Consider the following 26,063-nt stretch of genomic DNA (forward strand, 5'->3'; position numbering starts at 1 on the left):
CTGAATGAGGAGTACCCCGAAGATGTATCTGTACACATAAAGCATTTGTGTGGGCGGTGTAGGGAGTTGCACCAGCTGCAACACTAGCATCCCACAGAGATGCCGGTTCGAGTCCTGGCTGATCCACTTCCATTTCAGCTCCCTGCTGATGCACCTGGGAATGTGGTCCAAGTGCTTGGGGCCCTGCACCCATGTGGAGGACCTGGAAGAAGCTCCTGGCTCTTGGATTTCACCTGGCTCAGCTCTGGCCTTATGGCCATCTGGGGAGTGAACCTGCAGGTGGAAGCTCTCTGTCTCTTTCGCCCTCACTCTATAACTAAAGCATTGCTGCATCCACAGTGAAAGGTGTTTCGAGAGCCTGGGACTTGCTTTGGGTTTCACAGGGCCTTGGAGGGCGTTCCTGGAAGCGCCAGCTGTGAGGTCCCTAAGTTTTCCAGCGCTGCCTTCAAGAGAATCATGGTCTTTGGGAGGGTAGCTCTCAGAGAGCGATTTTTAGATGTGTTTCCGGGAATACTTTCAGATCTTAAACTTATAGATGAAAATGTTAGTGACAAGAAGGGTCAGACAGGACAATCCATAAGCACCACTTCCATTGGGATTAAGAACTGAATTTTGGGGGTCAGCACTGTGGTGCACGAAGCTGCTGCCTGTGGTGTCAGCATCCCATATGGGCGCTGGTTCTAGTCCTGGCTGTTCCACTTCGATCCAGCTCTCTGCTATGGCCTGGGAAAGCAGTAGATCATGGCCCAAGTTCTTGGGCCCCTGCACCCATGTGGGAGACCTGGAGGGGGCTCTAGGCTCCTGGCTTCAGATCAGCGCAGCTCTGGCTGTTGCGGCCAACTGGGGAGTGGACCAGTGGATGGAAGACCTTTCTCTCTCTCTCTCTACCTCTCTTTCTCTCTTTGTAACCGACTTTCAAATAAATAAATAAATCTTTAAAAAAAAAAAAGGAACTGAATTTTGGTTTTGTTCGCTCAGCAAGCACAGGTGTCTGAAAATACCCTGTATGCCCCCATCTGGGTGGCGAACCCTGCACACTGCCAGCTTTGCACTGTGAGCCACAAGGAATCCATGCCACCCATAAGCAATGGAGATGCTATTACTGAGAGCCAAGGTTTCTCAAACCTAGCAGATCCAGGAGTTTGCAAGTTTCAGACAAAAAAAATAAATAAATAAAATGAAGAGGTGCTTGCCTGAAAGAGCGCAGGGTGGGAGAGCTGTCTGGGAAAGCAGTGGGAGGGTGGGCGCTGCGGCATAGCAGGGTGGGCGCCTGCGTAGATCCTGCACCCCACACTGAGTGTCTTCGACGGAGTCTGCCTCTGCCTCTGCTTCCCATGCAGCTTCCCGCTAATGTGCCTGGGGGCACATGGAAAAAACAGAGCCAAGGGAAATGAAGCAAGGTATAATTAAAATAATAAAGGCCACTTTAATGACGTGTAAGTCTTATTCCACTTGCCTCTTTAAAAAAATTAGTAAGGGACTGGCTAACCTTCCACCTGCAGCACCAGCATCCCATATGGGCGCTGGTTCTAGTCTTGGCTGCTCCACTTCTGATCCAGCTCTCTGCTATGGCCTAGGAAAGCAGTAGAAGATGGCCCAAGTGCTTGGGTCCCTGTACCCACATGAGAGACCCAGAAGCTCCTGGCTTTGGATTGGCCCAGCTCTAGCCATTGCACCATTTGGGGAGTGAACCAGTGGATAAAGCCCTCTCTCTCTCTCTCTCCCTCTCTCTGTAACTCTACCTCTCAACTAAACAAAACCTTTAAAAAATAAAAAAATTTTAAAAAAAGTAAAAGAACTAAAGGGAGGTCGAGGTAGATTCATCTGGGTTTTGAAGGGCAAACCAAGATTATTTCTTTAACATGTACTACAAACAACCCATCCTGACCTCCACTACAGTCACCCACTCACTGAGCACAGCACTATAAATAAAATCCGGCACTGTGGCTTTTCTTCAGGCTGTGACTAGAGCCGCATGCCATGTCTGTTTTAAAAAGAGGTCTCCAGCATCCCATGCGTGAGATCCTGTCATCACCGAACTCACCTAAGTGAAGACTTTTTAAGCGATTACCCCTATCATTGTCTACTACTGCATTAGCTTTTCATTATATAATAGGAAACTGGCTATAAATACATCTCCCCAATGTGAGGAGAAAGGATCCTACCTACATCCTGTGTTACATCACCAGCTGCAGCGTGCCAACATAACAGCTCACATACTTATCTCAAGAATGCTCTTCTGATCATACCATTGCTCCCCTCCTGGTCCTTATCCACCACAGCCTGGGCCTGTGTCAACCAAACATGGTTTATAACCCCGTGTTCATAATTACTGCATTTCAGAGAGCTTCCAGGAGGCCGCCCTCCAACTCCCTTTCCCCAGCACCCTGGTAAGTGGATGTGTGGTGCCCACCCTCTGCTGGTTTGAGCTCCCGGGGACACCAGGAGGGTCACACAGAGCCAGCAGTAATTTTTTTAAAATTTATTTGAAAGTCAGAGTTACACAGAGAGAGGAGAGGCAGAGAGCGAGAGAGAGAGGTCTTCCATCCGCTGGTTCACTCCTCAATTGGCTGCAATGGTCGGAGCTGGGCCAATCTGAAGCCAAAAGCCAGGAGCTCTTCCCACATGGGTGCAGGGGCCCAAGGACTTGGGCCATCTTCCACTGCTTTCCCAGGCCACAGCAGAGAGCTGGATCAGAAGAGCAGCAGCCGGGTCTTGAACCGGCGCCCATAAGGGATGCCGGCGCTTCAGGCCAGGGCGTTAACCTGCTGAGCCACAGCGCTGGCCCCAACAGTAATTCTGATGGAATCAGCTCTAGACAGCAGCACACACACGCTGCTGTCTCTTGGTGACTGGACTGGCGATGCAACAGTTCCACAGAACCCATCCCCCCAGGCCTGCGCAGCAGCATCTGTGACCTCCCACCGCGCCCTGCACCTTCCTCACCCCTCCTTCTGGAATCGAATGGGCAAAGCTTCCTCTGCCTCTCAGCCTCGCAGGAGCTGCTCTGAAGCGTGGGGAGCCTGCAATGGTACGAGGGCCTTCAAAACATTCACAGAAAAACTGAGTTAGTAACAGGGTTCCTGCCACCTGTGGGGGAGACCTGGACTGAGTTCTTGGCCACAGGGGGGTCCAGGAGACCAACCACTGCAGGCATTTGGGGAGCAAACCAGATGAGAGATCGCTCGCTCTCTCTGCCTCTCAAATAAATAAAAGTGGCCGGCGCCGTGGCTCACTAGGCTAATCCTCCGCCTAGCGGCGCCGGCACACCGGGTTCTAGTCCCGGTCGGGGCGCCGGATTCTGTCCCGGTTGCCCCTCTTCCAGGCCAGCTCTCTGCTGTGGCTCGGGAGTGCAGTGGAGGATGGCCCAGGTGCTTGGGCCCTGCACCCCATGGGAGACCAGGAGAAGCACCTGGCTCCTGCCATCAGATGAGCGCGGTGCGCGGGCCGCAGCGCGCCGGCCATGGCGGCCATTGGAGGGTGAACCAACGGCAAAGGAAGACCTTTCTCTCTGTCTCTCTTGCTGTCCACTCTGCCTGTCAAAAAAAAAAAAAAAAAAAAGTCTCTTTGAATGCAAAAAAAAAAATTCCATGCGTAATTTTTCCATGTTACGCATTCCCCACACACTCTCTGAAGTGTCCTTTGCAAAGGGCAGCTCCCAGTGCGAAGCTAGAGGTCTCCGTTTAAGCAGTACCACTGCTAGGCACATATACTAAAGATGCTTCCTGGGGCCGGCGCTGTGGTGCAGCAGGCTAAGGCCCTGGCCTGCAGTGCTGGCATCCCATATGGGCACCAGTTTGACCCCTGGCTGCTCCACTTCCGATCCAGCTCTCTGCTATGGCCTGGGAAAGCAGTGGAAAATGGCCCAAGTCCTTGGGCCCCTGCACCCATGTGGGAGACCTGGAAGAAGCTCCTGGCTTCCGATCGACCCAGCTCTGGCCATTGTGACCATTTGGGGAATGAACCAGCAGATGGAAGACCTCTCTTTCTCTGGCTCTGCCTCTCTCTGTAACTCCTTCAAACAAATAAAATAAATCTTAAAAAGAAAAAGAAAAAAAAAGACGCTTCCACACACGTTGCAAAGATACATCTGAGATCTGCATATTCTCTGCTATCCACTGCTGCATTAACTGTTACAGCAAAAACCCTGGAAACAGTTGTGAAGTGTCCACCACAGGACATGGCACACGGCCATGGATGGCATCCTGCTGGCTGTAATACGATTTCCAAGATACACTGCTGCAGGTTGCACCCTTTACGCTTTTACTAGACACATGTCTTGCTACTAACTTAGGAAGATCCTTTTTTGTTTTGTTTTGTTTATTTAAAGATTTATTTATTTGAAAGTCAGAGTTACACAGAGAGAGGAGAGGCAGAGATGTCTTCCATCCGCTGATCCACTCCCCAGATGGCCACAATGGCCAGAGCTGCGCCGATCTGAAGCCAAGAGCCAGACGCTCCTTCTGGGTCTCCCACATGGGTGCAGGGGCCCAAGGACCTGGGCCATCTTCTGCTGCTCTCCCAGGCCACAGCAGAGAGCTGGATTGGAAGTGGAGCAGCCGGGACTAGAACCGGCACCCGTATGGGATGCCGGCACTGCAGGCGGCAGCTTTACCTGCTCCGCCACAGCGCTTGGCCCCAGGAAGATCCTTGTGTCCGTGATGGTCTCCTGGGCTATTAATTGCATCGGGGCCTTGTTGATGTGCTTCGGCCAACAAGCCTCTAGCTACTCTCTCCCCACAGCTGTGTTCTCCAAGCCTACCGGTGCTGAGGCTTTAAACCCGCGAGACTACTGGCAATGAGAGGAAGCCTAAATCCTTTCAGATCTTAAGTCCCCAGGTCTGACAAGACTGCTTCATTCCCTTGTCTACAAACCAAGTATGTGGCAAGGCACTTTCTGATGAGATTTCACAGGGCATTAAAAATCTCTACCAGAAGCAATGAACTGTGCAACCAGGGCCTGAGAGATCCTACGGAGCAGGAACTGGCGCCGTGGCTGAGTGCCCACAGCGTGCCAGGGACTGCAGAGAGCATGGTAGATGTCCTCTGCTCACCTTCCCCAGCAGGTTCACTGACAGCTCCCGTGTCTCCATGGGTGGGCCAGGACGCAGAGGTAGGGCTGTGCACCCATGACCTCTTGGCCATGCGTCTCCCACTGCACTGCCGTCACTCCCTCGGACTGTAAAACTGTCCTGCAGCACCAATGTGAACCCGGGGAATTCAACAACACCAAAACCAAGGGCACCAGGAGAAACACGGCTCTGCCAGCGAACCCCGGCAGTGGTGGCCAGCACTTCCTCAGGATAAAAGAAAGCAAATCCACAGTACAGGAAGGCACAAGGGAAAGGGGCAAAGAGCTGCTTCACAGCCTACTCCCACCCTAGTAGTGAGTCCTCCCAGAAACACAAGAGCACCAAGTCCCGCCCCCACGCACCAGGAGAGTAAGGCGCAGAGGCTGTGAACACTGAGATAGCAAAATGATTTCCTTTTATTCTGTGAGCGTCACCACCGTAGAGACGTGTGCATGATTTATGTAATTTATACATGAGGACGGGAGCTAAGGCTCAAGGAAGGCGTCCAGGGAAACTGGCGCCGTTTATTCCAGATCTCCGGGGCAGGCAGGGCTGACTTCTCTCCACTTCTCCGCACTGCTGAACTCTCGCGGGCCTGCAGGGCACCGGCCAAACCCTCCCAGCTACGTCTTGCGGCCAGATGTTCTAGAAAGAGAAGCAAACAAGAAATGAATGTCTTGTCGCGGCGCTGAAACGCCTCCTGTTGCCCTGCACACCGCACTGTCGCTGGCTTAACTGCGAAAGCCGTTAACATTTCAAACCCTTTCCACACACAGCCTGTCTGCAAAACGAACTTGAGAACACTGCCCAGCATTTACACGAAAGCAAAACCACAAAGGCAGACCAAGGCTGCACTTGCAGCAGACAAGGCAAGCCCGCCCCGCAGCCAGCTTCTCGCCGTCGTCCCTGCGGCTCGCGTGATCGCTACAGCCCTTCCTCTCTTCTTGGTTTAACTCCTCACTTTCCAGGAGTACGCTGCTAACTACAGTCCTGGGAAGTGTGTGTGTGTGTGTGTGTGTGCGCGCGTGCAGGGGCGGCGGTGTACAACCTTCCCATGTCTGAAAGCTCAGGGTGGATGAGCCGGGGCGTGAACACAGGTGCAAGGTCAGCTTTGCCCATGACCTTGGAGGTCACTCCTCTCGTTTCTAAAAGCCTCCCACTGTGATGAGACAGCTGTCCAAGCTTACTCTCATTTTTTTTTCTTTTTTCATAGCTAAGTCATTTTTTCTTCTTGAGAAAAGCATGTTTAGGATTTTCAGGTTTGATACGTCTCAGATTTCAATAGGATGTGTCCAGGGACGGCTCAGTCATGTGCAGGAGACTCGGGACCCTTTCACCTAAGGCCCCCAAGAACTACAGAATCCACCCCGCTTCCTCCTCCTCTCTGCTTTCTGGGACAGTCATGCAAGTCTTGCCTTCTACCTGTCCAGAATAAACAGACCTTCAGCGATCCTGAGCCCTCTGCCCTCCAGGGACCCAGAAGAGGGAGCCCAATCCTCTGCAGCCCTCCCCTACATCGTCCACCTGGGACCAGCCGAGCTCTCCTTCCAAAAACCTGCTGAAATACAAACATTCCACTCGCTCCTGTCCTCTCTCTCCTCCGTGCAGTCTGCATTAGGACTGCACGTGTCCTAGCTCTAGTTTGAGCCTTATAAGTCTTAAGGACAAAAGCAAAGCTCTCACTGGGCAGCAACCTACCTGTTTAGAACAGCCCATTCACCTGCTCCGTCTCAGGGTCCAGATCAATGTCGTAAAAACAGGGCCGGGTGGGGAGCCCAGGCATTGTGCTCATCTAGGGTAAAAACAGCAGCAAAAATAAGCTTGCAGGGATCTGTCCTCCTACCTTCCCCTGGGGGAGAAAGCCCCAGGCACAAAGAGAACATCAGCTTGTGGCTCTCAACAAGGCAGGCACCTTCTTATTCTATAGATACTAAAAGTCACACTGCCTTACACATTAAGCGCCAAGTCACCGATCCTGTTACGAACGTGAAGGGACACCCCCACGCTCTCCTGGAAGAGACCGAGTTTCGCCGTGGTCTTCTACACTGAGATGAGACGCAGCAGGGAGGAGCGCCCACCGGCGCCGGCGACGGCAGGGGCTGGGGGGCCGAGGAGTCGCCACTCACCGCTGACGCCTGTACCTCACAAGACAACAGGAGGCGCAGGGCCTGCCCGCACTTAAAGTTAGTTTCAGCAAGGCTTGTTTTAGTGAGGCTACAGCTTCAGTGGCATGTCAGAAATCGGAATCCTTTAACCTGGGCCTCGACTTTCTATAAGCCAGATGGCGTTACCATCACCATTCTTACTGGTCCGACGTGCCTCTCTAAAACTCAGCTGGACTGCGTGTAAGTCTCTTTTCTAGAGACTCGGTTTTGACAAGTGTTTGCTTAGAGACAGATTTGCAATGCTTGTTAAGTAAAAATGTAGTGTATTTTTATCTGTTAACAATGTCCTGTATAATGAACGCATACAAGCTCCAAATCAGATTCAGACAGGAAAACGGCTTAGACTGAACTTCTAAAATGTGACTATGAAAAAAAAAAAAAAGGATGAGTCATCTTCTATAACATGAAACAAGCACCCTTTAGAAAACCGAACTCTGACATCTGAGTGCCAATCAACACTCCCTAAAATAACCCACAGGGATCTGACAACTGGTTTCTTCCTTATTCCGTAAGAGACAAGGAAGTGAGGGGTCTGGGAACAAGAAGTGGGAAGGAAGGGATTGGTTTCTCATGGAGCAGAAACCCTGCAGATGATGTTGTCAAGTGCACGTGCCCATGGGCGCGGGCGCGGGCGCGGCAGCCGCGAGCGCACGGCAGGAGACACTTGGGCGATTTCTGACACAGCAAGGTTTTGGCACTTTTTCCCAAAGGGAATTTTTCCCCTTCAACATTGGTTAGTGCTGATCAGGAAAGAGAGAGACAGACAGACAGATACCCACTGTGTACAAACAAATATGAGCCTACATAGAAAACTCCAAAGCCACCACACTTTGAATTAACGTGTAAAATACTCAAATGCCCTGAGCTCCACTGAGCAACCACAGACATCAAAATAGCGGTTAAGCCATCTCGTGACGGGCAGAGACATTTTGGCCCAAGTAGAAGTCCAAGACCTCTGACACACACATTGCATTAGATGATAAAGTCTTCCACCGGGCGGGCTGTGTGTGTCTCTCTGAGCTGCAGACAAAGTTACTGGTCTTTGGCCTGACCACTTCCAGCTCTGTTTTTGTTGCTATAGTTACCCCTCTGCCTGCAAACAGCAAAAGTGACGACACGGAGAGCAGCAACGGCTCTCTCAGTCGGTGGCTGCTGGTAATTTCCCCAGAAGGAACACCGTATTTCTGTAGTACTCAGGGTGCCGGGTAAATGGTTTAACATTCCCACCAAAAGGGAGTGTACAAATCCTGGAGGCTAAGCCTCCCGAGTGGCCAAGAAACCTGGGCACGGGATCAATGCCACCCTTGGGACAGGGCTATCCAGCTATGAGCACGCTCTTGAGCACTCCTCTACTTTTCTTTCAAATAAATAAACAAATCTTAAAAAAAAAAAAAAAAAGAAATCCCTGAATTTCAGGCACAAGCTCTAGAGCTGTCAGCAAGACAGACAGCGTGTGTCCCTACCACATAGCACTACTGGTAGAACTGAGCGTAAGCCATCAATAAACTTTAGTTGAGATCATATAAGAGGGCCTCAAAAGGTTTGTAGAAAAATGGAATTAAACATGTTTTATTTTGATGCAAAAATTTTGAAACTGATGCATAGGTTTTTCAATAGATGCATTTTCCCATGAACTCTTCCCAGACCCCTTCTGTATGGTATCATGACCAAAGCCCCTCAACAAGGCCCTTCCTGGATTCAGCCAAGGGTACACTGCCCTGGGAAATCTCTTATTTAGTAGAACAGTCATGGCATCGTACTTGAACTGACACCAAGACGGTGCACAGCAAGAGATGAATCCAGCTTTCTCCTTGGCAGTGAACTCTGCTGGTTTGGCCCCTGCTTGACGGCTGCAGCAGAACTTTAGGATGGGACAGACAGACGGGCTCCTCTCTCACAGCCCTCACTTACCGTTCCCACTAAGGGGTACAGAAAGCCAGCCCCGACGCTGGCGCGGATGTCGCGAATGGGCAGAACGAAGCCAGTGGGCACACCTTTCTGCTCTGGGTTGTGAGACAACGACAAGTGTGTTTTGGCCATGCAGATGGGTAGACTCCCAAAGCCCTGGGGAAAGCAGGGAATAGAGGCAGGAAGTGACAAGGTGACCACACAACCAAGAACATCTGGGCATCGTGATTATATGGACTCTTAGTTTCATCTGAAACATCGAACTCTTTACATCTGTCTCTACATCTCTGCCTCACTGTCATCTTTAGTTATTTTAGACAAAAAAGAATCTCTGTTGAGTGACAGAAGTAAGTACTTACAATCATATTGTACAAGTGACTATTTTAGTTCCATCTATATAATCAATTAAAGATAGCAATTTAAAGCAAACATGAGAATAAAATTGTAGAGTCTCTAAATATCGTCATAAGACATTCCACATTTCCTCATGAGTCTCCCATACACTCATGGAGCACTGACGGGCAAATGATGAACTCAGGACTGGATCACACAGTCCAAACCCGGAGTTTCAGAGAGAAGGCAATCTGTGGGGAGAACCCAGGGATTCTGACTTCCAGGGCTGATTCACGAAGAGTTGAAAGAACAAGCCAACCAAACAGCTACCTGCTTTGTGTAGACTTCAGCTTTGTGCTGGGCTTCTGGGAGCAACTCAATGTCATCGGCCCCGTAGATCTTCCGTGCAATGATCCTGATCTTTTCCTCAATGGGAAGCTAAGGCACAAGAAAGGGACGGGGAGAGCACACTGGATGGAAGTGAGGATGCTTAGCCAGCACGCGCCCCATCCCAGGGCAGTGTCCCCTGAGGGGCCACAAGACATTGTTTATGTACATATATAGACATGCAAATGAGGTTTGCTGGGGTAGAAACACTTTAACACTGAGTCCTAGATTTGATTAGTGGAAACTGTCCCACAGAGGTAAAATGATTATAGCTTTGTGAGCAGGCTTCAAAAAGCTTGTGGCAGGGCGGGGCCTGGCCCAGGGAGTAGACACCTGCATTCCACACTGGAGCGTCTGACTTTGATTTCCAACTCTAGTGTCCTGCTAAGGCGGACCCTGGGAGGCCGCAGGTAATGCTCCAGTAGTTGGGTTCCTGTCACCCATGTGGAAGACCTGAACTGAGTTCCTGGCTCCCAGGACCTCGGTTCAGCACAGTCCCAGCCACGGCAGGTATCTGGGGAGTAAAAAAGCAGATGGGAGCACTCTGTCTCTCAAATAAAAGCTCATGGAAAATGCTCATTATGAAAAGACTACCCATGGATTTCAAAATTCTTTTGTACTAAAATAAACTTACCTTTTAATTCCATTTTCCATGAACTTAAAATTTTTTTTAAACTTATTTGCAAAGAAGAGCAAGAAAAAGAGAGAGAAAGAGAGAAAGCTATCTTCTAGCTACCGGTTTGGGCCCCACATGTCCACAACAGGCAGAAGTGGGCCAGACTGAAGCCAGGAGCCAGGAAGTCCATCTGTGTCTCCCACACAGGCGGCAGGGACCCAAGCACTTGAGCCACCACCTGTGGCTCCTCAGGATGCTGGGCTGGAAGCAGAGGCAAGACCTGACCCCAAGCACTCCAATCTGCGGCGCGGGCATCCCAAGCAGTGGCTGAGTCCACTGTACCACATGCCTGCCCCTCCCACACACTTTCTGAAGTAGCCTGTATGTGCAGCTGTATACACACACAGATTATATATACATATACATACACACATATACATGTATATGTGTGTGTGTATATATATATATATAAAGATACTGTACTAAAATTAGGCAATATATCTGACTCTACGTCCTAGCACTAGAGCAGAAGGAACGTTTTGGGCAAGTCTTGTTTTTTGAAAGGAGTGGTAATCTAGCTATAGAAATAAGAATTCCTGGGGTGTGTTGTGGCTCAGTGGGTTAAGCCGCTGCCTGGGATGGCTGTAGCCCATTTTGAAGTGCCTGACTAAGGTTCTGACTACTCCATGCTTCTGATGCAGCTTCCTCTCAATGCGCCTGGGAGACAGCAGGCAGTGGTCCAAGTCCTTGGGTCCCTGCCACCCCCACGGGAGACCCGGGGGAGCTCCTGGCTTCCGCGTGGCCCATCACTGACTGCTGCGCCCATTTGGGGAGTGAACCAAAAGATGGGAGGTAATTCTGTTGCTCTGCCTTTCAAAGAAAGAAATAAATCTTTAAAAAATTTAAAAATTCCTGTTCCCCTTGGAACTAAACACCGATCATTCATGAAGGGGCTTTGCATAACGGACATGAAGAGACTGATGACCAGCTTTGTAAGTACACAACGCATGCGTCACACGCGTCTCGTACCGGAGCCCCACTAGTGCCAGGGCGTGCTGAGATTCCCGGCAGCACCAGCGCTTGGGGGAGGGGTGATTTTAGAGATGGAGTGGCAGCCCGCTGTTCGCCGGAACAGAGAAGAGCTCTGAATAGAAATGGGTTCTACGTTCCTCGAGTCTCCTGAAGGCCTTCCAGCCTGCAGCCCGGATTCAGGCACTGCGGATGGGGGCTTGGAAAGGGACCCATAACTGTTCTACACTTGCGTGCAAATTTGTGTTTGGGGCACTTTAGTTTGTTTAGAGATTTATTTATTTATTTATTTGAAAGGCAGAATGACACAGAGAGAGAGAGCGCTCCCATCTGCTGATTTACTCCCCAGATGACCATGACAGCCAGGGCTAGTCTGGGCTGAAGCCAGGAGCCAGAAGTTCTATTGGGTCTCCTACATGGGTGGCAGGCACTCAAGTACTCGAGCCATCATCTGCTGCTTCCCCAGGTGCATCAGCAGGGAGCTGGAACAGAAGTGGAGCAGCCAGGACTCGAACCAGCATCCATATGGGATGTGGGCCTCCTAAGTGGTAGCAGCACTGTTCCTGACATTTTCTAAAAAGATAACTGGTTGCACAGATTTTCAAACCAGTCCATAACATCAACCCTCAGGAGAAGAATGGCAGTGTCAAGAGGTGAATGTTAATTAATGTTAATTAATTGCCAGCATTTTATCTGCAAGGGACACAGAGAAACCACCCACGTTAAAAGCTAAAACTCAAGGGTTTCCTCCTTTCATATTTTTCAGGTTATTTTTCAAAGTGTATGATTAAAATCCAAGCCAACAAGCAGCCTAGGGAATTCAAGCAGAATGAACCACCACATACACCTTGCGTTCCTAGCGCAGCTTCCAGTTGTTGGAGACATACTGCGTCACGGCCTATCACATCCTGACATACAGGGGACAGGGAAAGGCACCTCCATAGTAGTCACCTTTCTCTGAACTGACTCTGTTGTGTCACAGGAGAAGCAGAGCTCCTGCTGGGGGACATGATGGAAACAGTGACGAAGCTCGCTGGGGGGGCTTTGGTTTTGCACCCGAGGGCGTCTCTACTTGAGGCAGCGCTGTACCAGGAAGTGAGCTTGGGAGCCTGCTTCTTTGCCCCACGGCTAAGAGGTGAGAACATTTTCTCAAGCTTGACGGAGACCCTCGCCAATCTGCTATGCGATGGTTGGTGCCCTGAGTTAAAGGCCATCACGCGTCTCAGAGCAAAAGGACCCGTGTGAGGACCCGTGTCGAAGGGAGGACGTTGAGTCCACCTCCGTGCTGTCTGAGCCCGGGCACCTGCTCCGTAAGCAAGCAGCACCGCTAATGAGACAGCTGCCTCCCGCTGAGTCGGGCTGTGGCCGTGTGACTCACCAACGTGGGAGCCCAACCACAAGGCTGAAGCTGCCGAATGTGGGCTCTACAGAGGCGGCCACCCAGAAACCTCCCTGTCACTTTGTTTGGGGTTTGTTTGGTTGTGTCTTTTTGTACACGACAAGTAACCCACCTTGAGGTCGTAAAGGAGCTGGAAGCTGCTGGGCGCCTGAGCCGCTCTCTGCACGGCCTGCGCCAGCGCCAAGGCGCCCTTGCCCCCTTCCGCCCAGTGAGTGCATTTCACGGCGTCAAAAGCTCCGTGCTCTCTGGCGAGGCGGCCCACGAGGTCCAGCTCGGCCTCTGTATCTGTCCTGGAAAAGCAGTGCTCCGTGTGAAGGCAGGGAAGGCGGCGGGGACAGCATGGGCTCTGCCCTCTTTTGGCCATGAAAACCCCTCTGAGTTACACAGACGGGCTAACACGGCCTGGGTCTCAGTTTCAGCCGCGTGAATGTCCCAGTGGAGGACTCACTAGGCACTCCCTCTCCATGTGCCTGGATCTCCACGTGGGTAAAAGGGGATGAATGATCACAGCACTGACTTTACTGGGACGCTCTGAGGTTTCGAGGGTTAAACACACATAAAGCACTCGGAACATTCTCAGCACGCCACAGGCAATCAACAAATATTAGCTTCCAAGAACAAAAAAAAAAATGTCCTCCACTCCACTGTGCTGAAGCCATTATGACAAACCCCACCACCTCAACAACCCACACAAGCTCCTGCAGGAGCTTTCGCTCAATACGCTCACAGCTTCCCACCCGAGGCGGGAACAGCGACGGCAGGCTGCAGGCCCGTGACCTCTGCCAGCACTAAACGCCTCCCAGGATCCAAAAGGAAGACTTCACTTAGGGCCTGTGTGTTACCCACTTCACCGATGGGAGGAGCGACCTCTAGGTGCCCTGTGGGGGAGGTGACGCCTTCTGTCACATCACAGCCCAACCCACAGGCCATCCCCAGGGGCAGTAACAGGAACAAAACGACAAGAGGCGCCTTCTGGCCACTGTCCAGTCTCCCCTTGTCTCTCACTGGAAGTCACCTACTTGAATGCATTTATGGCCACCACCACTGGAACCCCAAACATTCTGGCATTTTCTATTTGTTTCCTCAGGTTACAGAAGCCGTCTTCCACCAGCTGCAGGTTCTGGAAAAGCAACAGGGAAAGGGAGACCTGTGAGGTCAGAGGAACTGCCGCCTCCTGCCAGGGGACACTGTGCAGGCCACGGGCGCCTCCTGCCTGCGGCACGAGCGCAGCTGTGCTGGTTCCCAGCCATCTTGCAAGCACCAGGGGGGCCTGTTTGCTGCCACTCTGCTGACTGAGGGGATGAACTGCCCCTACCTATGTTACATTGAGACCCTGTGTGCTGACGTCCGGTGCCACAACACGCACCGTCTCTACTCAGCAGGGCACAGAACCCTTCCACCAAGAGACAGAGCCCAGCACGGTGCCTGGCACCAAAGAGCCACGAACACTGTCAGGCAAACAGGAAGCAAACAGCGAGACTGGGGCTGCTTTTGGTGAACCCAACCAGGAGTCTTTGCTGGGACCAAGCGCGGAGACAGAGGCGCACACGTTTTTAGGAGCCGCCTGCTGTGAAATCCGAAAGGGAAGTGAATCAAAAACACCTTGAGAGGATCAGGGCCCTGCTGCCCCGCAGCACGGGGAGACTGCCAACAGCACAGCCCCTCCTCCAGAGGGAAGTGAATTACTCCATGAATGACGGCATGGACACGCACCGAGTAGTCATTACGCACGTGTTAGGAAAACTGAGGCCGACCTGTGCTAACGTGGACCTGTCCAGAATGTACTGAAGTTACCAAACTCTGGAGAGCTTAATGAATTCCATTTTTGGACAAACACTTGCATAACTCATGAATCTGTTTTACATGTTGAGAACAAGACACCCATTGTCAAGGGGGCTTAAATCATATGGATTGTGTTCTTGTGAGGTTTACCCCCCTCTCAAAGGTATGTCACAATTATAAACTTAAAATATATTAACTACTTGAAGGAATAAAAATGTCTTTGTCTTCTCTGAGGGGACTTCAAAAAGTTCATGGAAACACGGAATCAGAAGATGAGTTTATTTCCAGGCATAAAATGTGGGAAGTCCAGAGGTACACGGCTCCCACGAACTTCTGAGGACCCTACACCTAAATGCACACCCAGCAGTAACAGTGCTTGGTTTGTGGACCCCCCCAAAAACAGCAGGAGAAGTGGATCAAGTTAAAGGGTAACCACAAAGATCACTATTAACATGATTCATGCTTTTTTTTTTCCGCTTTAATAACTGGAAACTGAGGTCAGGATTTATTGGATGTTCTAAAGAGCACTCCTCATTCTTTAGCTCGAGTCACACGAAAACCAATTAATCTGCAGAGCTGATGGGGAACAGTTTTAAAGGAGCAGAATTTCTTAAACGCAGGCACCAGCTGGGCCAGTTTGGGGCAGTCACTGTAATTAGATACAGGAAAGGCGGGGGGTGGGGGAGGGGTGGGCAGGAGGGCCAGAACTGTGAATTCCCCTCCCACGCCTGAATCAGGCAGATGACCATAAAAGGCAAGTCACCACTCAGCAGGCAGGCAGACTGGAAGCACCGGCACATTTTTTGCCCCTGGCTGATTCTGAAATACTTCATTGGGGGCCTGAAGAGTGACGCTGTATGGCTCGATCACTTAAAAGCCAGTCCCCAAAAGGTAGCAAAAACTGAATTAGCAGCGACAGCCGCTGACCTTGCCACCTGACCCCAGGGTCTGCAGCCTTGCACGCAACCACCCTTAGCTGGTTCTCTGGATTATTATTTTTTTTTTATGATGTGACTACGGAATGGTCCGAGCTCCGTTCTTTGGGCTCCTGACTGTATTTCGACCCCTTCATATGGATTTACACCTGCAGAGGAAAGTGCGTCTCAAGAAAAGACCTCTTCTTTCACTGTCTCTAGAGGTTGCCCACGTCCCGAGACCCAGCCGCTGGCGGGAGGCACACTTTCCCTGCACACCCACTTAACACAGTCTGTAGCACACACAGCCTTTCTGCATCCTGCACCCCCAGGAGCCAACCCCACCCCACTCAGTTCCCCCAGGGGCCAGGCTGATTCCTGCAAACTGCTGGATTCCGGGTGTTACGGTTTCTACAAGCGATAAGAAATCATCCAAGTTACCTCCTCTGTGTAGTCCTTGGGAAGGGGCAGTCCTGCAGTGACCTGGATGGAGGAAGCAAAGTCAGAGAATGCCCTAAATACAGGGAGACTGCAGCTCAGACTGGGGGACTTGGTGCGTGGTGAAGGCAAGGGGCCACACGCCTGGGGGAATGCACAGTAGGGTAACGGGCAGAGGACAGATCACTCCACGCAGAACAAGGCTGCTCTGGGCCAGTGTCTGGGTTTGATTCTCAGTTCCAGTTCCCAATTCCAGCTGTCTGCTCGCATGGGCCTAGGGGGCAGGAGGTGATGGCTCAAGTGACTGGGTCCCTGCCACCCATGTGAGAGACCCGATTTGAGTTCTAACTCATGGCTCCAGCCCTGGCCACTGTGGGCATTTGGGGCGTGAACCAGCAGACAGGAACATTCTTGCTCTCTCTCTCCATTGTCTGCTTGCCTCTCTGCCTCTCAAATAAAAATTAAAAACAAAAAAACAAAAAACAGGCTAAAGAGTGCAATTTCTGGGGTGGGTGTTTGGCCTGGCAGTTAGGGTGCCAACATCCCACATCACAGTGCTGGGTTCAATCCCCAGCTGTGGTTCCCAAACCCAGTTTCCTGCTTGCACAGACCCAGACGACAGTGGAGATGGCGCAGGTGACTGGGTCCCTGGCTCCTACACGGAACACCTAGATTGACTTCCTGGCACCTGGCTTTGGCCCTGGCCAAGCCCCAGCCACTACAGACATCTGGGGAGGGAACGAGTCCACAGGAGCTCTCGCTGTCTTTACCCCCCCGCCCTCCTCCCGCCAGAAGAAACACAAGTTCATAAGGCGTGTAAACATGCAGGCAGTAGGACTTCAGGGAAATACAATATTCAGGCTGGAGCTGCAGATCAGCTGGTCCCCACTGGGCTGGCTGCCAGGGCCTCCATTCAGAGGGAAGAAGTGCAGTGAGCACACAGAGGTTTACGTGTAGGGTCGGGCCTGTGTCCCGGGCGGTGTAGGTACTGTCAGATGTTTTGCTCAGACAGGTGGACCCGGGAGCTCACTGTAGCCACATCAAAGTGCCAAGGGCAGACGGTGCCTGTGTGTGGCAAGGCAGTTGGCACCAGGGCTGCCCGACCACCCTCGTTTCCGGTACCCTATTAATCATGAGGCTAAGAGGAGCTTAATGCAGCGACAGGGGTAAGGCAGCCAGCTTCCCTTCAGAACATTCCAGATAATCAGGCTCTTCCACCCTGGACCCTCACCGTGGGGCCACCTCCGTGCATCTTGAGAGCCCGCACAGTGGCGACGAGTACCACCACGTGAGGGCGGAGACCGGAGTACCGGCATTTGATGTTAAAGAACTTCTCCATTCCGATGTCTGCTCCGAATCCTGCTTCGGTCACTGCAAGTAAGGAGAGAAGCCACTGTGAAAATGCCACCAGCCCCTCTCAGGGCAGCAGGCAAACAGGCTCAGGCCACTGGTTCCGAAGGAGGCGCTCACCCACGAAGCCGTCGGGCCCAACCAGCTTGAGTGCGATCCGGTCTGCAATGATGGAGGAGTTCCCATGTGCGATGTTGGCAAACGGCCCAGCGTGGACAAACACAGGGGTGCCCTGGGGGAAACGGGACATTGTGAGCACAGCTGTCAGCCCCACTTCTGGCAGCTCGCGGTCACGGGCACGGGATTTCCCAGGAATAGGAAACAAGACCTCCCAGAGGGAAACTGCTGGGGCTCCCCACAAAGTTCATGGAAATACACATTATGAAAAGACCGCGCAATGAGCTTCGCAAGTTTTTGTATGAAAATAAACTTCTCTTCCATTTCTTTCTTTGAGAGGCAGAGAGAGTCAAAGAAATCTCCCATGCACTGGTTCACTCCCCTGCCCACAACGGCCAGGCCTGGCCAGGCTGAAGCCAGGAGTCAGGAGCTCAATCCAGGTCTCCCACGTGGGTGCCAGGAGCTCAGTTACATGAGCCATTACCTCTGCCTCCCAAGTTCTGCATTAGCAGGGAGCTTGAGCCAGAAACAGACCTGGGACCAAAGCCAGGCACTCCAATATGGATTCAGGGCTCTTTTCTTTTTCTTTCTTTTTTCCTTTTTTTTTTTTTTTTAAGATTTTATTGCTTTCATTTCAAGTTCCCTAACAGTCTTCCCTGCACCCTCCCTCTATCCTTATTTAAAAGGCAGAAAGACATAGAGAAAGAGATACTCCATCTGCTGGTTCACTCCCTAAATGCCCGCAACAGCCAGGGCTGGGCCAGCCAAAGCCAGGAGCCTGGAACTCTATCTGGGTCTCCCATGTGGGTGGCAGGGACCCAAGTACACAAGCCACCACTTGCTGCCTCGCAGAGTGCACATTAGCAGGAAGCTGGATCAGAAGTGGAGGAGCTGGGACTCGAACCCAGGCACTTCTGAGAGGGGAAGTGGGCACACTAAGTGGCATCCTGCTATGCGAAATGCGTACCCCAAACTTCTTTTTTAGCTCTATTTCCCATGCACTTTTGGCAGGACCCTTGTCCAAAGGCACCTTGTTCAGACCCGAGCAGTGCTGCAGTCACAGCTGTGAGGAAGAACAGGAGGAAGAGAAAGGCCTCTGCCCGGGGAGCGCTGACTGTCAACAACTGTTAGCTCCCGGGGGGCAGGAGTCGCTGGGCTCACCTCTAAGGTCTGCATGAGATTGGGCTTGATGGCGTCCTTCATGAGCACCGTCAGGGCTCCGCTCACCCCCTGCAACGCAAATGCAGAAAGCATCACCTCCTCGCAGCCAAAGCAGCCTTCTGCAGCCAACCTTCAACGTGCCACTGTGCCCTTTAGCCACCTTGGACCCATTGGTATTTGCACCTGAACTTGACCGTCCCCCCCTCCCCGCCCCCTCCATCCCACCCCACCGCCTTGACACATTAGAAGGTATTAGTGATTTTAGGTATGGAGAACGGACAGGATAAAAATGAGAGTCAAGTGCAATTTCCAGACAAACACAGAATTCTAGAAACAAGCATCTCCAATCTTGGTGGCTGACCGACGCGGAGGGTGTCTTGCAGAGTAGTTTATGGCAGGGAAAAGATAATCACTGGGTTATTTGTATCTAGGCAGAAATGGGTAGAACCCAGCTCCATGTGTTTTGCAAAGCTGAAACTGAACTTTTTATCAGAAGTTCAATATCAACTTCTCAACGTTAGGTCTCTCTTTTAAGCCACCCAACCACAGCTGCCACAAAGTAAAATAAAGCTTTGCTTCCCATTTATATACAACCTGAATTAGTTTTTAAATGCAAGTTTTGGGTGTTAAAATTTAAAAAGCATATTAACTGAAAACAGGAAGTTAAGATTTCCCCCTGTTTTCTAAATTCACCTGCTGTACCACTAATCATCAGCCAACTATTTTGGTGTCTGTTAACACAAACAGCCTTTGAAAACTTCATTGACAGGAATTCTTATTTCAAACCTCCTGTTACTGTGCAGAGAGTGCAGAAATAGCCCTGAGGTGAAGAACGAGCCCTGAACTGGCTAAAGAACTGTGCCAAGTGCTGTGTGTGTGGTGAGGCCTGTGAGGCGGCTGTGCGTCAGCGGAGGGGCCAGAGTGAGGCTGGGGTGATGCCACGCTCGGCCACTGCGGCCTCACTCTGGGTCTTGAGGCTCTCTGCAAAGCCAAGGCCTGCGCCTGCTCTGGGAGACACAGGACGGAGATGTGACTCCAGTCACCTGGCAGGTGTGGTCCCTTCCTGGCACATACAACCTGGTAGAGGAAGCACTTCTCACCCACTTCCCAACTATCTCGTAATTAGCAAGGCCTGGCCAAGTTAAAGAGCTTACTGCATCATCTTAAGAAAAATAAATAAATAAATAAATAAATAAATGAAAGAAAGAAAGAAAGAAAGAAAGAAAGAAAGAAAGAAAGAAAGAAAGGGAGAGAGAGAGAGAGAGAGAGAGAGAGAGAGAGAGAGAGAGAGAGAGAGAAAGAAAGAAAGAAAGAAAGAAAGAAAGAAAGAAAGAAAGAAAGAAAGAAAGAAAGAAAGAAAGAAAGAAAAAGAAAGAAAACCAGCTTTGTAATCTGAGCGACAGGGAGAGAGCTCCAATTCACTGGCTCACTCCCCAAATGCCCACACAGCCAGGACTAGGCTGGGGCCAGAACCAGGAACCAGGAAGTCACTCCAGATCTCCCACGTGAGTGCCAGAGACCAACGACCTGAGCCCCCACTGCTGACCTCCAGGGTCTACGCCAGTGGAAAGCCGGAGTCAGGAGCTGGTGCTGAGCCAGGTGTGGGGCGTGCAGCTTCGCCGGCCTCCGACCTGCCACGCCAACGACCACCCTCAGTTGCAGCACCTCACCGGGGCATAATTCTTGTTATCAGTGACCACGGAGAGGTGCAGGGACGACGGACACAGACGTGGACTCACCAGGTCTTCGGCACTAATGGGCTCCCCTTTCTTGCTCGATGCTACCACCATTTTGCCCAGTCTCTCTCTCATGTCCTCCAAAGAGCTGGTCAGAGCCAGGACAGCCATGATTTCACTGGCCACCGAGATGTCAAACTGGGCCTGTGGGCAGGAAGCAGACACAACAGCATTAAACCGGAAGCAGGAGTTGTAAAAGCTACCCTGTTAGGCAACCCAGGCTTAACCGAACAGCTTAAAAGGATGCAAACAGCAGAACACTTTGAGCAGCCAATTAAAAAAAAAAATTCTAGTAAGAGCAACAAGCTACTAGCTTATAGTGTGGAATCAGGCAACTCTTGTGTCCTGCCCCACTACGGAAGAACTCGGAAGCTCTTATGTCAAAGTGGAAATAAAAAAGCAGGGATCTTTAAGCAGTTTATAGACAAGGATAGTCACTGGGGCTCTCCACCTCCAGGAGAGGTGCTGGGGGAAAACACGCAGGTGACACATGGGATCCACTGCAAAAGCTGACAGGAGCGCTCAAGCCCCACGCCCACTCACTTCCATTTTAACAGGGAGGAGGCACAGCCGCACCTGGCGGTGCCATCGGAACGGGGGGGTGGGGGGAGCAGCAGGATCACGTTCACATGAAGTTGTGAACAGTTACCGTCCGTGTGTGCCCTTTCTCCGTTGGAGCCTGTCCGATTGTGATCTTCCTCAGGAATCTATCATTGGTATCCAACACTGTGGGAGAAAGGGCACAGGAACACTTGTCAGCCAAAGCACCGCGAAGCCATGGGAAGCAGCAGAGCTTTAAAGCAACAAGGCCAACTGAACGATGGCCCCCTAATGTTTGATTTCAAAATCGACGGCAAAGCTGGAACAGAGGCTCAAGCTAAGAAACAATGCCCACATACCATGAATGTACAGGAATTATTTTTAAAGCATCAAGCTATGGAAGGGTTTGGTTTTATCCCATCTAGAGAATTAAATTAATTAATTCAACACCTGAAATCTCTTTTATAAGAAATTCTTATAATATTAGAAGAATATTATAATATTATAGTTATTATATAATGCATTAATATTTAATATATAATATATTAAGATATATTATATAATATAATTATAATATTCTTCTAATATTATAAGAAAAATAGGCTGGCGTTGTGGTGTAAAGTGGGTAGTAAAGTCACCACGTGAGATGCCAGCATCCCATATGGGCATTAGTTTGAGTCCTGGCTGCTCCACTTCTGATCCAGTTCCCTGCCAATGGCCTGGGAAAAGCAGCAGAAGATGGCTCAAGTGTTTGGGCCCCTGTTACCCACACGAGAGAAGTGGATGATGTTCCTGGCTCCTGGCTTCAGCCTGGCCCAGCCCTGGCTATTGTGGCCACCTGGGGAGTAACCAGTGGATGGAAGGTCTCTCTTTCCCTTTCTCTCTGTAGTTCTGACTTCAAATAAGTAAATATTAAAAAAAAAAAAAAAGACATTTAAAGAAAAACAAATATTCTGCATGTGGCCCACAGGCCCCGGGGTGCGTTGTTCTTGGGAAAAATCACTGACCTGACACCACCCTGAGAAACACAAAAGCCATGGACTCAGGTCAAGTGCAGGTTACTCAGGTCAAGTGCAGTTGCCTTTTGGACACACACCGAGGAGTAGGCCTTTCCTTAGCGCATTATGAAGAAATCCTTCCTTCCTTCCTTCCTTCCTTCCTTCCTTCCTTCCTTCCTTCCTTCCTTCCTTCCTTCCTTCCTTCCTTTTTAAGAGCTACAGAGGACAGAGAGACACAGAGAGAAAGAGAGAGGTATCTTCCATCTGCTGGTTCACTCCCTAGTTGGCTGCAACGGCCCAGGCTGGCCCAGGCCAAAGCCAGGAGCCAGGAGCTTCATCTGGGTTTCCCATGTGGGTGCAGGGGCCCAAGCACTTGGGCTGTCCTCCACTGCTTTCCTAGGTATGTTAGCAGGGAGCTGGATTGGAAGTGGAGCAGCTGGGACTCAAACTGATGCCCACAGAGGACGCCAGCAATGCAGGTGGTAGCTTTACCCATTACGCCACAGTATTGGCCCCAGAAATCATTTCTATTCTGCTCTCAGAATAGCCGCCCAATTGTATAACCTTGGCAAAGATCAACCAATTCACCAACCCTAATCCCATCTCCCAGGACTCAGAACTGCTAATATTTTAATGCATTCCTAACTTTATTTATTCTTAAATAAGTTGTTTGCACCCCACTAGGACCAGCTCCAAAGGAGGAGTCATTCTATTCTCAAAGGCACAAAACCCCGCCCAAGGGTTCTTGCCCACAGGACCAGTGCTCGGGCCGGACCTCAGTGAAGACTGCTCGCTCTTCCAGCAGTGTAACACCATCACAGGCATCAAACCACCGCTGGATCAACTCTGGCTTTGGTATGCGTTGTATAACAGGAAATACATTTGAACTTTGTCTCAAATTCCTGACTCAAGACTCCTAGGGCCCTTGGAATTTCAAGGGGGACTGGAGTGTCCTGTTATTCATAACAAATCCCTTTGGATCTCACCTGGGTTCATGCTAATGAGGCGATTCAGAGGAGTCTCCCAGTCTCAAGAGGGGCCAGGAGGGCCAGGTGATTAAAGGGCCTCATCCACTGATCTCAGAGCTGGGGATTAAACCCTATAAGAACTCCAGGACAGGGGGTGGTCTTGTGGTACTGTGGGTTAAGCCCTGACATGGGCTGCCCCCATCCAAAACTGGAGTGCTTGGATTGAGCCTTGCCTACTCCAACCCAGCTTCCCGCTACCCAGATTGAATTCCTGGCCTCCTGGGGCCAGCATTGTTGTGTACAACACTGGTATTCTGCATGGGCACCAGTTTGTGTCCCAGTTGCTCCACTGCAATCCAGCTCCTTGCTAATGGCCCAGGAAAGCAGCAGAAGATAGCTCAAATGTTTGGGTCCCTGCACCTACATGGGAGACACGGAAGAAGCTCCTGGCTCCTGGCTTCAGATCGGCCCAGCCCGCACTGTTGTGGCCATCTGGGGAATGAACCAGCAGATGGAAGATCTCTCTCTGTGTAACTCTGACTTTCAAAAAATATAAATAAATCTTAAAAAAAAAAAAGAACCAGGCTCCTGACTCTCGGCTGAAGCCTGGCCTAGCCTGGCCTAGCCTGACCGAGCCTGGCTGGCTGATACAGAGTAAACCAGCAGATGGAAGATCTCTTTCTCCCTTTTCCCTAACTCTACCATTCGTTTAAATAAATCAAACTTTTTAAAAACTCTCTGGAACCACAAGATTTGATGAGCACCCAGGCTGGATGCTGGGAGAGGGATGCACCCTATGCACCTCCACTGGTGGTTCCTGGGTTGCGTCCTTTAAAACAAAGCAGCAAACCCAGGTAGAGCATTTCCGCAAGTTCTGTGAGCTGTCCCAGCAAATGATGAGCCCGAGGTCGTGAGAACAGCCGGTCAGAGGCACAGGGGACAACCTGGACTTGGGATTGGTATGTGAAGTAGAGGCAGCCTGGGGGACTGAGCCCTGAACCTGTGGGGTCTGCAGTTGGGCTCAACCGTGGGACACTCAAGTCAGGATCCGCCAGAGAACTGGACTGAACCACTGCGGAGGGAAGCCCAGGCCTCTGGTCTCAGAAGGGAAGGACTGAGGGTCACGTGGTATGGGGAGAAAAGATGAGTTTCTGTTTCCGAACGCGATGCCAAACAGCAACAACGAACACAAAGTGAGAAACAGCAGCAAAGACCTGGGCAAGGAGCAGAAGCATTCTTAGGGCACTGGATTCCACAGCAAATCATTTTCCATAAACACCAATAATTTAAACACCAAAAGCAGTGTCTTACCCAGCAGTTGGACACACACACACACACACACACAAGCAGTGAAGGATACAATGTGTTTTTGGAGCTGCCTCTTATTTTTTCAAAAAACACAGTGTTCAGTTCCCTTGTAACTAATTTTTCTGTGTAAGAGTCAGTTAACAGGTATGATCCCGTTTTTTCCTTCTACTTTGAAATTTTTCATTTTGTTTGAAAGGTAGAGAGAGAGCTGTCTGCTGGCTCACTCCCCGCATGACCGCAGCAGCCAGTCTGGGTTTCTTTCCCAAGTGGGTGTCAGAGACCCAAGCTCTTGTGCCACATTCTGCTGCCTTCCAGGAAGCCGGCCGGGAAGCAGAGAAGCTGAGACGGGAGCCAGGCGCCTGGACGTGGGATGCAGGCTCCTCCAGCAGCCCCCTCTTGCCTGCCCCTGCTAGTACCTCCTCGGAAAGCAGAAATCAGACAGAAAGCAGAAGAAAATGAGACTTACAAATTTTTAAGTGACTCTTTGGTTTATTCTTTATAAAATATAGCACTGTTTAAAGCTACTGAGGCTAAAAGGAGGAACAGCACAGTGATCTTACACATTAAGTGTCATCTTAAAAATGCCATAAACTAAGTTACCCAGGCAATAGAAAAACACAAAACAGTTAATAAGGTAGTCTGTAGCCAAATCCTGCCTGACAGGGTGCAAACTGCTTCCCAGATAGATGAATGCACTGTTGGTACAAAAATAAAATTCCAAGCCATGCTAACTATACAGAGAAAAATGGCAGTGAAGCCAGCTAACTCACTAACCCACAAAGTACTTCAACCTGGAAGGCTGCTTCATTGTCACAAAAGAATTTGATAAATTGTGGTTTTAAAATGATCAGAGGAAGATAGAGAATTATAAGAAAAATCAAGTCACTTATGCCAGACAAGAGATCTGAAGATAAAGGGCATACATGATTCAAAAAGTAATTACACCTAATTGCTCTCTGCTTCATGACACCAAAACTTTCACATAAAATGAAACTTGCAAAATAAGTTATTTTTGGTTTGTACATGAACGTCCTTGAAACCACCCTCATTTCAATCAGCACTGAACAGACAGAAAAGGTTCAATCCGACAGAGAGAGATTTCATCACAGCTAACGGGAGAGAGAATGACAGAGGTGAAAAGAGAACCCGTATCACCATCTTGGTCACGCCTTTACCAGACCAAAACCGACACATCACACTGGCATTCGGGGCTGCACGTGACGGGCGGGGGTGAGCTGTTTAACCAAAACAAACGGTACCTCTTTGCCAAGTTATGGTTTCTGGATCAATATCGAGTCTTGCAAATCTGTTTATCTCTTCGTCTGTCAGTGTGGTGGGGTCTGTCTTTTCAATGCCTAGTCTCTGATGAAGGAGGAAAGATAAAAAGGCAAAACAAATATAATCAATAAGAAAATCATTTTTAAACTTAAAATAAATGTGTCTTCCGATTGCATCTTCCATGAAGTGTTTGAAATGCCCTCCTCATATATTTGATATGAAGACATTTCAAACACTTCATGCAAACATGCAATCAGAAGACACATTTATTTTGGCACAAAAATGTCTGAAATCCATGCCTACATGGGGGTTTTCAAAAAGAAAAAAAATGCGTTCTATGAAAAAACTATGCATGGGGCTCAAAAATTCCTCTGGCCCAAAATAAACTTCTCTTTTAATTCCATTTTTCTACCAAGTCTTTGAAGTCCCCTGGCAGAGCCCTCCCCAGGGAACGCAACTCATCTTCAACTCAGCCAGGAAAGCTGTGACCCACTGGCTGAAGTGGACTCGGCCTCCCACTCACACATGACTGAAGGTCCCTGTGACCGAGCCCAGGGGCATTTC

General features: G+C 50.3%; 1 protein-coding gene and 1 non-coding gene across 4 annotated transcripts in view; both read right to left on the minus strand.

The window, feature by feature from the left end:
* Positions 1-5,470: 5,470 nt before the first annotated feature.
* The window catches only part of MTHFD1 (methylenetetrahydrofolate dehydrogenase, cyclohydrolase and formyltetrahydrofolate synthetase 1), a 68,968-nt gene continuing 48,375 nt past the window's right edge, over positions 5,471-26,063 (minus strand). For all 3 annotated transcript variants that reach the window (XM_008271884.5, XM_070065041.2, XM_089322834.1), the window contains 13 exons: positions 25,481-25,583; positions 21,057-21,133; positions 20,411-20,551; positions 18,672-18,740; positions 17,514-17,625; positions 17,275-17,414; positions 16,047-16,088; positions 13,929-14,029; positions 13,022-13,199; positions 9,809-9,916; positions 9,149-9,301; positions 6,771-6,864; positions 5,471-5,717 (listed from right to left, as the gene is read on the minus strand). In XM_008271884.5, coding sequence (XP_008270106.3) covers positions 6,775-6,864; positions 9,149-9,301; positions 9,809-9,916; positions 13,022-13,199; positions 13,929-14,029; positions 16,047-16,088; positions 17,275-17,414; positions 17,514-17,625; positions 18,672-18,740; positions 20,411-20,551; positions 21,057-21,133; positions 25,481-25,583 — 1,314 coding nt within the window. In that variant the 3' untranslated portion in view covers positions 5,471-5,717; positions 6,771-6,774. The remainder of the gene's footprint in view (positions 5,718-6,770; positions 6,865-9,148; positions 9,302-9,808; positions 9,917-13,021; positions 13,200-13,928; positions 14,030-16,046; positions 16,089-17,274; positions 17,415-17,513; positions 17,626-18,671; positions 18,741-20,410; positions 20,552-21,056; positions 21,134-25,480; positions 25,584-26,063) is intronic.
* On the minus strand, positions 22,611-22,785 carry LOC127484684 (small nucleolar RNA SNORA74). Its single transcript, XR_007911849.3, has one exon. It is a non-coding gene; the product is annotated as a small nucleolar RNA SNORA74 (small nucleolar RNA).

Source organism: Oryctolagus cuniculus, chromosome 20 (genome assembly GCF_051225735.1).
Source record: "Oryctolagus cuniculus isolate XC-2025 breed Fujian yellow rabbit chromosome 20, ASM5122573v1, whole genome shotgun sequence".
Classification (NCBI taxonomy): Eukaryota; Metazoa; Chordata; class Mammalia; order Lagomorpha; family Leporidae; genus Oryctolagus; species Oryctolagus cuniculus.